At 42.1% G+C, this 14,797-nt stretch overlaps 1 protein-coding gene across 4 annotated transcripts in view; it reads right to left on the reverse strand.

Annotated features, from left to right (window-relative positions):
* Positions 1 to 619: 619 nt before the first annotated feature.
* The window catches only part of CDK18 (cyclin dependent kinase 18), a 221,070-nt gene continuing 206,892 nt past the window's right edge, over positions 620 to 14,797 (reverse strand). For 2 of the 4 annotated variants that reach the window (XM_073666972.1, XM_073666973.1), the window contains 7 exons: positions 11,472 to 11,592; positions 9,836 to 9,933; positions 9,259 to 9,364; positions 8,777 to 8,819; positions 5,636 to 5,726; positions 5,428 to 5,505; positions 622 to 1,857 (listed from right to left, as the gene is read on the reverse strand). In XM_073666972.1, coding sequence (XP_073523073.1) covers positions 1,823 to 1,857; positions 5,428 to 5,505; positions 5,636 to 5,726; positions 8,777 to 8,819; positions 9,259 to 9,364; positions 9,836 to 9,933; positions 11,472 to 11,592 — 572 coding nt within the window. In that variant the 3' untranslated portion in view covers positions 622 to 1,822. Of the gene's footprint in view, positions 1,858 to 5,427; positions 5,506 to 5,635; positions 5,727 to 8,776; positions 8,820 to 9,258; positions 9,365 to 9,835; positions 9,934 to 11,471; positions 11,593 to 14,797 lie in introns of all 4 variants that reach the window. The other 2 variants (XM_073666970.1, XM_073666971.1) reach the window with 2 other exon arrangements.

Raw genomic sequence — 14,797 nt, forward strand, 5'->3', positions numbered from 1 at the left:
CACGGAGCAGAGAGGTGAGGGGAACAGCGTCCCTGCCTAGCAGAGGGCAGGGACGCCGGCGCTACATAAGGCTAAGTTCCCACGAAGCAGAAATGCTCCGGATTTTTTCTGCATCTCCCTGGCAGGAAAAACGCATGCGGATTTTACATGCGCTTTTCCTGCCAGATAGAAGTGTTTGTCAAGCGTTTTTGCATGCATTTCCGCATGCGGGTTATCAAGCGCTTTTACAAACGATTTTAGCATCGCTTGGAAAAGTGCTGGAAAACTTGGTCACACTATATAAATCCATGCAACCGACATGGATTTATATAGTGTGACCAAGTTGATAGTTAAAAAAAGAATAAAAATGGTAAAAAAAAAACATTATACTCACCTTCCGATGGCCCCCGGTCTCCTTCTCCGGTGTCTTGGGCGGCTCGCGGTGGTGTAAAAGGACCTTCCATGACATAATTTAGTCATGTGACAGGTCTGTGCTGACGTCGGTGGTCGCGTGACCTGTCACATGACTAAATGATGTCATGGAAGGTCCTTTTACACCACCGCGAGACGCCCAAGATACCGGACGCACCGTACAGGAGACCGGGGGCCATCAGAAGGTGAGTATCATTTTTTCTTTTTATTTTAATTCTTTTTTAACTACAGGTACTATGGTACCCGGGTCTGGAGGAGAGTCTCCTCTTCTCCAGACCCGGGTACCATCCGCACATTGAATCGCTTAATATCTGCATGTGTACATGTAGTCAAGCGGATATTATGCAATTCAATGCAAGTCAATGGCGGCGATTACGCTGTATTTCCACAAAATTAATGGACATGCTGCGGATTTTTCCGCAATGATAACCCGCAGCGGAAATTTCCGCAGCATGTGCACAGCACATGCGGATTATCATTGGGGACCATGGGGCACGTATTACCAAGCATTTTTTAAGTGTTTTCGCTGCGGAAATTCCGCTGCAAAGACGCTTGAAAAACGCATAGTGGGCACGCAGCCTAAATGTTATTATTTTACAAGGGGAAACATAGGGATTGAGAAGGGATTGATGAGCAGTGGACAACTTGTTTAAGCGATGACAATCTATGAGTGCTACAGAGTATGTTGGAGCTATATAAGCAATGTGTAATAATAAATGTTGCTCAAGAGCACATCTGAGTGTATGAAACTTGTTCTTAAAGTAAAGAGACCGCTGAAGACCTCTGCAGTAGATCATGGCTTTGATATATGCTGCATGGTTAAGATTTATACTTTATTGACTACAGCCAGCAGGTTGGCAGCATTACTACACCTGGATGACAGACACGAGTAACTCTTTCCATTGGCCACTAAGGTATCCTGTAATAGTGGTAGGCCATTGTAGTTTTCAAAGGCAGAGTTTTAGAGAATGATCTGTTTATAAACCATTGACGCGCAGTGACAATTTTGGGATGTACTACATTAACCCCTATGGTGGGAGCGCACATACGTTTTCTTACTCGTGTAGTTTAAAAATTAGAGTTATCTGCTCCTTACCAGTACATGCCAATCCAGACATGTAAAATAGCGTCTGCGGTAAGAATAACAGAAGCAAATCCACATACTTATTGTGGGGAACATTTCAGCTAATGTATCCTCATTAAGGGGGGTAAATAAGGCGCTGGTGGGATCCATAAGAGTAGTCACTCATGTATTTATGTCCTTGTACCCAGCACTGATACCCACATAATAGTACATTTGGCAAAAGACTCACTGCAGACTAGTAAGTTACTGTTGATACTTATAGCTTCTAATTACTGCAGGAACCTCTGGCAGTGGAGAATGGAGGTTATCCAGTGTGAAAGTGCGGCTTTAAAATATACTTTGTCGTCTGGTCTTACCACGACCTGCAAAAGCAAAATAAATCTCATTTAATAGGTATCAGGTAGTAAGTTGTGAAGGGTAGGAAAATACATGTTTTCTATGCCATTACTGAATATATGAAACGTGGCACAGAGGTGAGAGAATGGCAATGCTCGTGTTGAAGCACTTCATCCATTTACCATCTCCTATACTTTGGAGAGACAGAGTGCTTTTGTCCATTCTTTCCCCTCGGGTACACAGGGCTTCACAAAGTAATTCTATTCTAGGCTGCTACTGCCAAATTGACATCATGAGGCGAATTTTGGAAATTTTCGTGGTTCGTGATATTTAACTTTTTGTTAATTGGCTGAATGATAATAACCATTATCATTAAAAATGAAAAAATAATAACCAGCGATAGCCTGTTGTGTGCTGATTCTCATGTCTATGTGAAAGAAGAATTTTATTTTGGTTTCTTGCCTATTGTTTTTGTCTATTTATATTTTGGTTTCTTGTCTTTATCAGTAGTTATTTCTGACAGAAAGTGGAAAATGTTTATAAAGTATTATTTTTAATTAAAATGATCAGATTTTACTTATAGGGAACCGCTCTCTATACACAGCGGTGACTGAAACCGCGTTGGTGCCACCTCTATGACTGGAAGCCGAATGCTGGCGGGGGGAGGGATAAAGTTAAGTTTCTCACGGCAGCGTGGGTCTCAGCACCAGCAATGTGCAAATTCAGAAGGGTTAATCTGCAGATTAACCCCATATTTGCACGTTAGTAGCATTTTTTCACATGACAGGTTCCCTTTAAAGGAGTTATCCAAGACCAGGGGCAGACTGGCCATCTGGCAAATGCCTGATGGGCTGATGCCATCTGTGGGCCTATCCTTCACTCCTTGGACGGACATACAAACCTTCCCGCCCCATTTTTTCTATTTAGATTCCAGCGATGCACAGGGATTAACTCCAGTGGTGACTTGACCTTGGCGTCTTCCTATCCGCATTCAGTACATGAAGGAGGAAGGGTAGCATGACGCTGATGCAGCCAGTCAGCTTAAAGAGGTTTGTCCAATCTAAAATGAAAACCCTCCTCGCTTTTGGACAAATCTAGAAATGCAGAGAAAGCAAGAACAGCATCTGCTTTCTCACCTCCTTCGGATGTCAGTTAGGTCCAAAGAAGGGGAGAGTGAAAAAGCAGCTGAATTGCTGTAGGGATCACCTGAAACAGCGTCAGCACCAGAGGGGAGTATAAGTGTTATTTTTTACTGGGAGGAATATAATAATAGCCCGTTGAGAAGGGGTTGTCCGAGTTGTGGCAACCCCTTTAATTTTATATTTATCATCAATCACTAAGCAAGAAAAAGGGGCTAATGAAAATGTAGAAAAAGGGTGCAATACAACCATGGTGGTGGTTTAGGGGGTTAGGGCAGCAGACAGGTTCCTGTTAATGGTACATTTAGGTGCAGTCAATGCACCTTGAAGGGGTGGTCCGAAGCAAATAATGATTTTCATCCTAAATACTATTTATTGTAATAATCTAATACCATTTCTAATGTGCTTTAATTAAAAGTCCTTATTATTCCCTCTCTAATCTAAATGTTTTAGTTATTTTTTTATCTATTTCCTCTTTGATGATTTTCCGTTTGAAAATCTCCATTGCATTCTGGGATACTCAATTGCGTCATCATCAGGAGACAGAGGCTGCGGTCAGTGCCTCAGCCTCTGTCCCCACCCTAAAATGAAGTGTCATCCAGGGGCAGACATATCATTGATGTAACCTGTGGTGCCGCACAGTGGCCCAAGAGATCAGGGAGCCCATTTCCACCTCCAAAACATGCACTGTTCTTGCGCAGGGGCCCTTTTCTGTTTGTGTCTGCCAATGGTATCATCAGTGACATCCACTTTAGAGGCTGGGCTAGTCCATGCTCTACTGAGCATGTGTCAGTTGTCAATTCTGACGTATGCTCAGTAGAACTTCCCTTGCAATATTCTTCTCAGTGCACAGTGACAGTGCACAACCCCGCCAGCTCTAATGGAAAGTGACAAGCTGAAAAGAGAGGGCACCATTAGTGTAAGGAGCGAATGGGGAGAGCAGAGACCAGCCCTGCTTTCAATAGTGAAGTCGCTTTCGTGGGTGGGCCTGGTCCCTGCTTGCTGCATCCTTTCCTTGATTGACAGTCTGCTGTGCATCAGTGCACAGCTGGCTGTCAAAGTGCTGGGGCGTGCTTGTAGTTGCTGCATTGCTCTGGGCATGACTGGAAGCCGTCGGTTTCTGGCAGAAATAAAATGTATTTTGTTCCAGGTGCCGCACTTTCAGTACAGCAGCTGGGCACCTTCATAATGCTATTAACCTGCAGATTAACCCTAAATCGAGTTCTGTAACCTTACAGGTTCCCTTTAAATTTCACATAGCATTATTCTGGCTTCACAGCAGTTTGGATTCTGTAAATGTGATATATATCTTGAGCGATCCACAAAAATCAAGAAACATATATTACATTCACTTCATAGCAAGTGAGCCTGTGTGCTCGCAAATGCCAGGGCTGAATTTAAGTCCCAGTCCGACCCTGTCCAAGACTATATTCATTCTAACCAATTGCCTGTTCTGTCCATCACATATCTCTACTGGCACAGAGTGGTCACTGACCACTCCTGCTGGTGATTCTGCAGCTTGCACTGACATCATGTTGACAGAGCAGCGGCTTCTCTTCTGCTCTGCTGTGATGATGGGGCGTCTCTGCCGACGACATGCTGATTGACATCTCTGCACAACTCCGGGAAGTCGGAGCTGTTAATCAGCAAGTCGTTGGCAGTCACGCCCAATTGACAGTAGCCTGGAAGCAGAAGAGCTGCTCTGTTGATGTGGAGCAGCTGAATTGCTGGCAGGAGCGGTCAGTGACTGGTCTAAGCTGGCGCCGGATAGAACAAGCAGGTAGTTGCTATGTATTTAGCAACTACCCGCCTGTTTGTTTTTTGGCTTATAATAAAAAAAAATAATTTAGTCCTGGATAATCCCTTTAATTAATTTTGCGTTAGAATGTCTACATTAATGAATTTCCCCAGAAAATGGCTTTATCTATACCTTAAAGACAACTAATTCCCATTACTGATGCACTTTCATAGATATCAGGGCAAAAACTCATCAATATAGAACACTTAGGGTAGAGTCCAACAAAACCAAACAAGAGTATATTGAGCCCAATAAAATAATTTTATTAAATACAATATAGTTAAAATATACTCAGAACAATATAAAGCACAGAGGCAGCTGTATGTAAGCAGGGACATACAATTGCAATGTACCAGTGCATGCAAGTGCATAGATATAGAATATGTATTTGTGTTACCCACTACATTACTAGAGGAAAACTGTGTCCCGTAAAACTAAGTATTATTTGGGTGATTCGTTATAGAAATCTGCACAGTGTGCACATCTAGTCGCCTGGTACATTGCAATTGTATGTCCCTGCTTACACACAGCAGCATCTGTGCTTTATATTGTTATGAGTACATTTTAATTATATTGTATTTAATAAAATTATTTTATTGTGCTCAATATACTCTTGTTGGGTTTAATTGCCCTCTACCCTAAGTGTTCTTTATCTCTACCTGTCTGATGGAAGATGGAGCCGCGGTGACCAGGGTCTTTCTGAAGCTGGATTTCCTTCAGCGTAAAGATTGAGGTATCTATACAGAAGTGAACATATGTTATAGAATTTGACACAAGATGACATCTTTTTACAAACTTCACTTTACAAAGCATAACACCAAAAGCCTTCTGTCACTGAAAAGCCATATGTAGCATGCAGTCACTTACTGTCTGACAGTGAAAGTACTCTCTCTCCAAGGGTTTTAAAATAAGGATGTTGTAGACCGGCATCTGCTGATATCCTCTTCTTGTCCTCATACTAAAAGATGTGAAGCAGATGTTTTATAAGAAGTCAGAATTAAACTAAGAAATGGTTAGGATCACAACAAGGCTACCAATTCATTTATTTTATAAAGCTCCATTTTTTTAAAAAAATTGGGCAGAATTATAAGAATAACAAAAATGTCAAATAGTCTTTCTTAACCCCTTTAAAATCCAAGGTGGTTTCCACGTTAATGACCAGGCCAATTTTTACAATTCTGACCACTGTCACTTTATGAGTTAATTACTCAGAAACGCTTCAACAGATCCCACTGATTCTGAGACTGTTTTTTCGTGACATATTGTACTTCATGATTGTGGTAAAATTTCTTCGACATCACTTGTGTTTATTTGTGAAAAAAATGGAAATTTGGCGAAAATTTTGAAAATTTTGCAATTTTCAAAATGTTAAATTTTATGCCCTTAAATCAGAGAGATATATCTCACAAAAAAGTTAATAAATAACATTTCCCACATGTCTACTTTACATCAGCACAATTTTGGAACCAATTTTTTTTTATTAGGGAGCTATAAGGGTTAAAAGTTGACCAGCGATTTCTCATTTTTCCAAAAAAATTTACAAAACCATTTTTTTAGGGACCACATCACATTTGAAGTCACTTTGAGGGGTCTTTATGACAGAAAATACCAAAAAGTGACACCATTCTAAAAACTGCACTCCTCAAGGTGCTCAAAACCACATTCAAGAACTTTATTAACCCTTCTGGTGCTTCACAGGAATGTTTGGAATGTGGAAGAAAAAATGAACATTTAACTTTTTTCACAAAAATGTTACTCTAGACCCAATTTTTTTTATTTTCACAGGGGTAACAGGAAAAAATGGACCCCAAAATTTGTTGTGCAATTTCTCCTGAGCACGCAGATACCCGTGGCAGGGTTCGGAAGGGAAGGAGCGCCATTTGACTTTTTGAATGTAAAATTTGCTTGAATAATTAGCGGATGAGCTCCTGATGTGCCTAAACAAGTGACACCATTTTGGAAACTAGACCCCTCAGGGAACTTATCTAGATGTGTGGTGAGCACCCTGAACCCCCAAGTGTTTTATAGAAGTTTATAACATGGAGCCGTGAAAATAAAAAAATCTAACTTTTTCCACAAAAATTATGTTTTAGCCCCAATTTTTTTATTTTCACAAGGGTAAGAGGAGAAAATGGACCCCAAAAACTTTTGTGCAATTTCTCCTGAGTACACCAATAACTCATATGTGGGGAAAATACAGTGTTTGGGCGCATGGCAGAGTTCAGAAGGGAAGGAGCACTGTGTGACTTTTTGAACGCAAAATTGGCTGGAATCGAGAGCGGACGTTATGTCGCGTTTGGAGAACCCCTGATGTGCCTAAATAGAGGAAACCCCCACAAGTGACCCCATTTTGGAAACTACACCCCTCAAGGATTTTATCAAGGGGTATAGTTAACATTTTGAACCCAGAGGTACAACACAAAATTTGATAACATTAGATCATCATATTGAATAAGTTGTCATTAGTCTTGAGCGCAAGTGCTCGCTACTTGAGTTTGCATCGGGTACTCAGGTATGCACCATGTATCGTGGGTGCTCGAGTGACATGCTCGAGTCCCCGCCCGCATGTTTCACGGTTATTAGACACCAAAAAAAAACATGCGGGGATCGCTCGTGCATGGCAGGCAATCCCCGTAAGGTTTTTTTGGCCGCAAAGCATATGGGGCGTAGCTCGAGCATGTCACTCGAGCACCCGCGATACTCAGTGCATACCCGAGCACCCGATGCAAACTCAAGTAGCGAGCACTTGCACTCGCTCAACACTAGTCGCCATATCGTCAGATTTTTTTTTTACTTTTGAAAAAAATCCCAACCCTCACCCTAGCCCAACCGTAACCCCCAACCCCAACCCAAGCCCAACCCTAACCCCATCCCCAACACCAACCTTAACCCTAGCCCTAGCCCAACCCTAACTCTAGCCCAACCCTAACCCTAGCCAACCCTAACCCTAACCCGAGAGTTTATTTTTTACGCTGTTTCTCGTGCGGTAAAAGTGATTAGACGACTTTATTCTTCGGGTCGGTGCGATTACAGCAATGACAATGGGTCGTCATGGCAAGATCTCGGGAGCCGCGACAGACAGCACTGGAAGCCGGCAGGAGAGGTGAGTATCCCGACCACCTCCACTTGCCACTTTGATCGCAGCATTGCGGGGGTTAATGTGCCGGGAGCGGTGCGGGACTGCTCCCAGCACATAGCACCAGGTGTCAGCTGTGACAATCAGCTGACACCTGGTGGCGATCGCGCCCGCACAGCCGGTGTGCGGGCGCGACCGCAAAGACGTATTAATACGTGTCAGGCTCTTAAAGCCCAGGGTGCAGATATGTATTAATACGTCTTGGGCTTTAAAGGGGTTAAATGGGTTTTCCCAACTTACAACTTGACAACATATGGATAGATTACAGCATCACTTTATGATCGTCTGTTATCCCGCCTCTGGGACCTTCAAAGATACTAAAGTCCCCCATACACAATAAATACCCGACAGCCAACTCCTCCATATACAGGGGATCCTGGCTCTGCCAAGTACTCCTGTGTTTTCTATGAGAGAGCCACTGCCAGACTCCACTGGCAGCAGCTTATATCACTAAGAACAAAAGGATCGGCAGTCCGAAATCAGACATGCTGGATCCTCCTCCTGCCCGACATCATCTGTCGTGGTAGAGTCGGGAGGCCCCCATACACAGTAGACTGTTGGCTGGGCTTGTCATTATTGGTGGGTTCGGCCAATATCTGGTCTAGTACCACATCATCTTGGCTGCTTTAACTGCACACAATGGTGGTACAGCCACCCACCACCATGGAGCTACACCATTTAAGTGAAAGGGACCAGCTGCAAATCCCCTTTATATGAACCCGCTTTAAGAAAACAACTGAGAGTTGTACATTATTTTCACAAAATAAAATCTTGCTGTCTACTATTTTCATATATACATATCTCCCTTGTAAAAGAAAAATGCCAGTCTTCAGCAGCTGTACACTATTATAACATTTCAATGCTCTACTCACCAACAGGAGGCTGTACAGTAATTCAATCCCGTCAGAATCCAACCTGAAAAACAAACTCCACTATTAGCAATAATCATTAGCTAAATACAAATCTAAACACAACTTTTGATTTATCTAAGACAAAATTTACTTGGATTCTCTTCGAGAAGATCCCAAACTCCAAGATATTAAAGAAAATCTCTGGAATACTGAAGCCTGGGTGTCCTCTGGTGGTTAGGAAAAAAAACCTCAAAAAAAACTTTTAATATTAATCACTTAAAAATATACTAATAGATGCAACACTCTTAAAAACCCTTCAATGTCCAATTTTGTTTTTTAAGAGTGTTGCATATATTAGTATACTTTTAAGCGATTAATATTAAAAGTTATTTTTAAAGGGTTTTTTCTTTTTGGCACCTAACCTTTGTGGGACCCCATATGACACATTGATACAATTGGTCTTTTCTTTGGTTAGACTCATAGGCTCAGTTATAACACATTACCTAGGCGTGTGACTTTTCAGCGGTTGTGCGCGGTATTGTGGAAAACCATAAGCCTTAAACTCTTTATTGGAAGATATGCCTGGCCACGTCTCCTCGGTGGGTGTTCCTGAAGAAGATAGCAGGCAGATATATAGATGATATTTTAGACTTTAGTAATTTAGTTTTTTTAGGCTTTTATGGCAAGAATTATGGAGGGATAAAAATTCCTAGTTCACTGGGTTCTAGCAGTAAGTTATCCTGCAGATATTTTGACAATAAAAGATAACTTGTTGTCACCAGAAAACCCTCTAACTAAAGCTCCGAACTTCATAGAATTCCCCATAGTAGCCAAAAAGTTTGGGTTCAGATGCTGGATCCTTATGAATCAGGAAAAAAACAGATGGTTTCAGTCCTGGCCATCAGTGTAGCAGTAAAAGCTGTGCGGGTAATCAGTTAACTCCCATTCATGTCAATGGAGAGTGAGGCTGGCACTGAAAAAACACAGGTGTAAGTCTAGTATTTTTCCCTCCTACACAAGTTGTAGCATAAGAAAATTATCTCAGTTTTCATCCAGTGGATGAAAAGGCTGCATACTTACCAAGAAACCTAAAGATTAAATGCAATTCTTCCTTAACTGTAGAACCAGGAAACATGGGTCGTCCTGTGGACATTTCATATAAAATACAGCCAACTCCCCTATACAAAATATAACATATTTTTTAGAAACACTTTCATTCATACATTCAATATCCTCAATGCACTTGTGTATACAATATTTCCAACATTTTAATTACCTGAACTTGATTTGAAAGTAAAATACATAAACCGATACCAGTGGCGGACACAGACAAAAGAGGGCCCCCGTGCAAGAACAATATATGGACCCTGTCATGCCTTCAGCATTAAAGTTCATGTTTTATTACCGGGTTTTTGTTCACAGCATATAGGCTCCCTACTGTAACAGTGTCCGCAGCACTCTACATTGGTGCCGGCTGTCAGTCAGGGCTTGGGAGCGCAGGTACAGCCTCCACTCGGTATACTCAGAGCGATGAGTAAACCCGCGCCGGCACAGCCCCTGTGGCAAAACCGGAACACTGCCAGGTGGAATAAAATTAATTTTCTCCGCACAGCGTGCGGGCACTGGGCAGGTTAATGACGCTATTAATCTGTAGATTAACCCCATGTCTACAGGTTCCCTTTGACTTCGTTGGTCAGCCTGGACATCTATGTAAGATGGTTCCAGTTCCATCTTTGTAAAGTTTCACTTTTGCTACATTATTCTGACTAATAAGCAAAGCTTTACTGATCTTCTTGTAGCCTTCACCTTTCTTATGTAAAGAAATTATTTTCTTTCTCAGGTCTTGAGACATTCCATGTGGTGCCATTGCTCACAGAATGCAAAAAGAAGGGGTTTTCTTTGTTAAGTAATGCCCTTTTATATTCAACTGTCTATTGGACACCTGTTTAATGAATAATTAAACTTATCTGTGGTGGAATTCTTGTTAATTAGAATTTCATAGTCTAAACTTTAGTTTTGCTCTTAAGACTTTCATTGGGGAGTACTCATTTTTGCAACATGATCTTAAATGAATTTATTTGGAAAATTACTTTATTGGGTGTGCAAAAAAACAAATGTTAGATGTAAGTGGCACTCGTATCACAGGTGTGTCAGGGTTGGCAGAGTCATACGGTGTCTGGCTGTAGAAGATCGCTGTGTTTGGCCTTACAAACATTTCCCTGATCATTTTATGATTCCTCTCTCTTTAGGAACCAGCGGTGATCCTCACCTTGCTTGGGGATTATACCTTTCCCTTTACGACCCTGAGGTATCCTCACCTTTCTGCTGTTAATCAGCACGTCCTTGCTGTGTCCTTAAATACACACAGATCCTCAGAGAGTTGCTGGTGATAGCGTGTTTTACCTCTTCAGGCCTGGGATTCTAGTAGTCGACTAGAATTACCTTGGAGTTCCTTTGTGGATTGTTGCCGTGCTTTCTCCGGTGTCATCTTGGAGCTAAGTGTATTCCCCTGTTTGTTATCCCTGTGTGCACTTTAATTTGTAGTGGGGCTGGCTAAGTGCTCACCCCTCCTGCTCCTTACCTAGGGCCTAGCCTTAGAGTCAGCTAGGGCCAGGTTTCTTGCTTGGCGATAGGTGAGAACCTACTTAGGGTCTATAGGGGAGTCAGGGTTTGTCATTAGATCTGTTTAGGAGTGCCCAATGCCTCAGTCACTCACCACATATCTATAGGTGTGCTATATTCTGTAGATCCCAGTAGAACATCTGGAGGTCGGTACCATAGTGTCACCACTTCATTGGAGTAAGTTTTAGTTGGTACAGATTTGGCTCTGGCAAGACCTTGAAACACAAATATATATAAAAAATGTATTATATTGTCGTATATATTATATTAAATCACAAGAAGAATGATGCATAAGATAGACAAACGCTTGTATTTTCTGTTCATCCTAAATGACATGTAGGAACTATGTATTTTTACAATATGATTCCTAAACTTTGTATAACACATCTCCTCATGACATGCCATGGGATAAATAGAAAAAAAGCTCTCATAACTAATGTACGTACATGTGCTCTAATTCTCAGAAACAATAAGAAACATGATTAACTAGGTAACTACTACAAATTTGCATTATAGATGGTGAATTTACATGTTTCCTTTATTAAGAGCAGATGATTTTACATTTTGTTTATACTAAGCAAACAAATGGGATTCCTCTTTTCTTCTAGATCAAACACAATTGAGGTCAAGTCAGTTTAAGCCTCTTTCACATGTCACCAGTACGTGTGGTGCCAGTTTTTGGGCTGCAAAACATCCCACACACGTGCACACTGATGACACATGGATCAGATCCGTGTGTCATCAGTATCACACGTACCGGCTCCTGGGAATCAGCGGTACAGTTAGTGCTGTTCCCAAGAACTGGGTGCTGGAAGCAGCTCTCATCATTGTCCCCTGCTTGCGCTGCGATTAGGCGATTAGCGCGAGCAAGGGACAATGTTGAGAGTTGTATTCAGGCCCCACTGTCTCCAACAATGAGTGACAGGACACCGCTCAGTGAGCTCAGCGCAGTTTATGGGCCCGCTGCAGCGAGTCATTCTCCTCTGCTCCTCACCGGCAGTCGCCTCAAGCCACCGCACACGCTGATGAAGAAATGTCGCTCAGATGGATTACAGCGTGGGACAATGGATTATTTCAACTTTGGACAGGTGAGGGATATTGTTAGTTTTTAATTTTTGGCTTGTTTACAGGGGACAATTGCTTTGGGGAATTAGGTGTGATGGTGAGTATAATGTGTTTTTTTTTATTCTTATTTTTACACTTGTTGGGACAGTGGGAGCTGAATACTACTCTCAGCATTGTCCCTTGCTCAAGCTGATCGCAGCGCAAGCAGGAGACAATGATGAGAGATTCCTTCAGCACCCGGGGCCTGGGAACAGCGCTAACTGTACGCTGATTCTCAGACGCCAGTACGTGTGATTGTGATGCGGCCAGCGGTTGCCACACGTATGCCACACAGGTACACATGGATATCTCCGGTACTGTTTTTTCCAGTACTGTAAATATCAGGATGTATGAATCAGGCCTTAAACATAGTTTGCTGTTTCACATATTGCCACTGGCACATTGCGGCTTCACCCTATTAATTAATTACCTATTAATTACACCATATTAGAAAATTCACTGGTGCAAAATCAACTGAGGTTGGTAATATTGCCAAAAGTTTTGTAACTTGTGTTCTCTTGAAAAAAATGTGTTCCTAAAATGTCACCCTTAGTTTCTGTGTTTTAGTAGGGAGGTGATTCATCAGAAGAATACCTCACTAAAGGTTTTTCTTAATGATCAAATTAGCAATATATACTGCTCTGGCACATCATGGCTATGCATAAGCCGATAACATCAATGTATTCAATGAGTTTGGATTATCACAAATTTTCAGATTATAGGGGATACGGTGCTTTTTTTACAAAACCTTCAAATGAATACTAAAAATGTGATAATAGTATTTACTAAGCTACTAACCAACTGTGGCTGCTTATAATTTACGGATTTTTCAAAGTGGAAAATCCACAGCGAAATTAAGTGATTTTTATTTCAACCTTTCCATATAACAGGGTAAAATCTGTAGTGATAATGTACAATGTAAATTGGCACAAATTTTCGCTGAAGGTTTTTTCTGTTGTGCGTGGATGAGATTTTGTAAAACCTAATCCACTTTCCTTGTAATGTAAAGGCCCAGTCACACTAAGTGACGCTACAGCGATTCCGACAACGATACAACCTGTCAGGGATCGTTGCTGCGTCGCTATGTGGTCGCTGGTGAGATGTCAAACAGGCAGATCTTCCCAACGACGCAGCAGCGATGCGGCGACCCGTAGCGGCCTGTATAACGATGCACGCCTATGTGTTTCTGTGTCTGAGTCGCCAACGAGGTCGTTGGTAAGGTGTCAAACACAGCGATGCATGCTACCCAGCGGTGCCTCAACGATCAAACAAAGGTCCAGACCATTCTGACACGACCAGTGATCTCACAGCAGGGCCTGGTCGCTGCTAAGTGTCAAACGTAACGAGATCGCTACTGAGGTCGCTGTTGCATCACAAAACTTGTGACTCAGCAGCGATCTCGCTAGCGATCTCGCTTAGTGTGACGGGGCCTTAATACGCCGAGGATTTCCAATATGCGAATAAAGTGGAAACATACTAAGGATCAGTTCGCACAGAGTAGATTTTCTGGATTTGTTTGCGGAAAATTTGCTTTGTATTAAAGTAACAGCATTGTGATTTTAATCTTATTCACAGACTTTAGGGAAAACTCGCAGAGTAATCTGACCGGTGCCCGGAGTTAGGAATCCAGAACGTATCAATTTATGCTGCCAATAATAATTCCACCCAAGGCTGCAGCATTTCAGTGGCGAAACGTGCACACGCTGAATATTTGGTGAATTTTTTACCTCAGTATTTGGAAGCCAAAACCAGGAGTGGGTGATAAATCCAGAAGTGGTGATGTGTTTCTATTATACTTTTCCTCTGATTGCTCCACTCTTGGTTTTGGCTTACACATACTGAGGTAAAAGCTCACCAAATACTGATATAAAAAAACTGATCAAATATTGAACGTGTGAATGTGGCTTTAGGGTCAATAGCTCACTATAAAGGATAGTGCTATATGTTTCGCACTCTCTATCTGTGTATATATGTACACACACACACATTATCTATATATCTATAATTAGTGGTGTACCGACAATTGCAGCAGGCCACGAGGCCGCTGTGGGGCCTGTGAGTCAGGTGGGCCCGGTGCCAGTGCTGGGACCCTCTCCCCCTCCCTGTCATCCCCCTCCCTGTCATTACACATTCAACTGTATCAGTTGAAGGCAATGATGGAGGAGGGAGCTGCTAAAATTTAGTTGCAAATAAGAGATGTGGGAAAGTAGTCACAGGCCATGTGCATGTGGTGTAATAGTCATCCATGACAACCAGCAGATAAGAGTGATCCGGTAAAACACAGAAGTCAACACTAACAGCAGTCCACGGGCCCTC

This window comes from Phyllobates terribilis, unplaced genomic scaffold (genome assembly GCF_046119375.1).
Source record: "Phyllobates terribilis strain yellow unplaced genomic scaffold, ASM4611937v1 Scaffold_2__4_contigs__length_985480577, whole genome shotgun sequence".
Classification (NCBI taxonomy): Eukaryota; Metazoa; Chordata; class Amphibia; order Anura; family Dendrobatidae; genus Phyllobates; species Phyllobates terribilis.